Source organism: Orycteropus afer, unplaced genomic scaffold (genome assembly GCF_000298275.1).
Source record: "Orycteropus afer afer isolate SDZICR_OR568_19922 unplaced genomic scaffold, OryAfe1.0 scaffold00100, whole genome shotgun sequence".
Classification (NCBI taxonomy): domain Eukaryota; kingdom Metazoa; phylum Chordata; class Mammalia; order Tubulidentata; family Orycteropodidae; genus Orycteropus; species Orycteropus afer.
Window position 1 is genome coordinate 472678 of NW_006921687.1, and position 2300 is coordinate 474977.

The 2300-nt window shown below is 50.0% G+C and overlaps 1 protein-coding gene across 1 annotated transcript in view; it reads left to right on the forward strand.

Annotated features, from left to right (window-relative positions):
* The first annotated feature begins 2207 nt into the window (after positions 1–2207).
* The window catches only part of SLC2A13 (solute carrier family 2 member 13), a 590531-nt gene continuing 590438 nt past the window's right edge, over positions 2208–2300 (forward strand). Inside the window, 1 exon segment of the mRNA XM_042781288.1 lies at positions 2208–2300. Within this exon segment, the coding sequence (XP_042637222.1) occupies positions 2208–2300 (93 nt within the window).

The window sequence follows — 2300 nt, forward strand, 5'->3', positions numbered from 1 at the left end:
GCACTGCTAAAGGAGAGACTGTGAGAGACTTGGCTTAGAGATGGTGGGCTGGGAGAGAGACTGAGCGTTTTTCCTGAACTTGAATTGTAGCCTGGTGCTTCCCTAATAAACTCCATAATCTGTGAGTTCTGTGTGGCCACTGCAGTGAATTATCGAATCCAGGAGAGAGGTGGTGGTGCTTTGGGAGGAATGGTTGGTGAAAGAACTGGAGGGAGGCAGCATGTCTGGCCTTGCAGTAATAGGCGTTGGGCTATTGATGGTGATTCTGCCTTCCTCTTGTGGGGTTCTAGGAGGTCAGAACATGTGGCCTCCTTGCCCTTTTTGCAGACTTATAGAAACTCCCTTTGGGTTTCTGAGGCAATAAATCTTTACAGAAGTAGATTGCCCAGTCTTCCTTCCATGGAGTGGCTGGTTGGTTTGAACCGCCAGCCTTTGGGTTAGCAGTTAAATGCCTTAGGCACTATTCCACTAGCGCTCCTATTAATAAATTAATATTGATAAATATATCTACGAGGCTAAAACTCTATGCTAACTCACTTTTTGAACTTTCTAATGTGCTCAGATCAGAGCTGTCATTATTACCCAATTACAATGATGCTTCAAATCACGTGTTTCATCTGTACACAGTACAAAAAGCAAAACAAACAAACCCACTGCTATCAAGTCGATCCTGGTTCATAGCGACCCCCATTGCGTTTGCAAGGGTGTAATCTTTACGGAGTATCTTGCCTCATCTTCCTCCCATGAAGTAGCTGGTGGGTTTGGACCACCAACCTTCTGGTTAGCAGCCAAATGCCTTAGTCACTATGCCACCAGATTCCTGCTGGTGTTTATAGTAGCTGATTTTGTCAAATTTTCTTGTGTTTTAGCTACAATGTTGTGGTACCTATGTCAATAACTTGTTTGAGAATGAGGTAGTAATTATACGAAAAGGAGAAAAATTGAAGTCTTCTGCTCAGTTACAAATAATGTTATAATTCATTGTAGAAAGATTTAACAAAACAATTTTGGTAGTATTCATATAATCTAAGAAATACTACATTTAAGCAATTTACAATTGTATTTGTTACATATTATTCTATGATTAAGGGGGAGCTCTGGTAGCATAGTGGCTAAGACACTTGCCTGCTAACCAGACGGCTGGCGGTTCAAACCCACCAGCCACTCCTCGGAAGGAAGGTTGGGCAATCCTACTTCCGTAGTGATACTGCCTCGGAAACCCAAGGAGGGGTCGCTATGAGTCGGGGTCGACTCGACGGCAAACAACAACAACAAAATTGATAACAAACATTACTAAGGATTTTGTGTGGTCTGGTATGGGATGAGGTTCATGGGGTGTGGTGACACCATGAGTTACTACACTGGGTTACATCAACTCTATTGATGCCACTGTTGGCAATGAATGAAAAAATTGGTTATAGAAATGGGAGTACACCACCTAAATTGCCCCAGAACAAAATTAATTTAGCGCCAGGGAACAAGATTATGCCAGGCAATGTCACAATACTGTAAAAGGAAGGGTACTGCTATGGGGTATAACAGAATGGTTTTCCCAGGCCCTTTTCCAGTCCTGGCCACTTGCCTTGTCTAAACTGTTAGAAGGTGTGTCAGGCTTGTTGAGGAGTTCTCCACCCCGCCCCCCCCCCAAACTATGCAATTCCCAGGTCAGAAATTCTGTTACCTAGCATTCCCACGTAGGCCTGCTCCCCAATACGAAGCCCTGCAGTCAGCTCCACAGTGGAGCTCAGACCATTAAATGAAGGGAACCTAGGTCAGAGGTTGCATCTGACAGGAAGATGGGAATTAGGGATTTGGGACCATGAGAGTCAGGACCGGGCCCCGCCCCATGGGCGGAGCGTATCAGCGGCCTCACTTCGGCTCCGCCCCACATCCCCGCCCCTCTAGTCCCAGGCTGCATGTGACCTACGGCCCCGCCTCCCGGCCGCTCCGCAGCGCCAGCTAGGCAGGCGCGGGGCGTGAGTCTCGAGTGAGACCGGCCAGCTTCCAACTCGGCAGCGCCCGAGCTCGGCTGGCAGCAACTTTCTCCCCGGAGTGGCCGCGGCGGCGGCTGCTGCCGTGGCAGCCGGAGCAGAAAGGAGGAAGGCGGCGGCGGCGGCTGCTGCCCCTGCCGGCTTGGGCTGCGCAGCCCGCCGAGATCGCCGGCCCGCGGAGCCTAGTTCCCCCGGGAAGCCCCGGGCCCCTGCCTTATGTCCCGCAAGGCGAGTGAGAATGTGGAGTACACGCTGCGGAGCTTGAGCAGCCTCATGGGCGAGCGGCGCAGGAAGCAGCAGGAGCCGGAC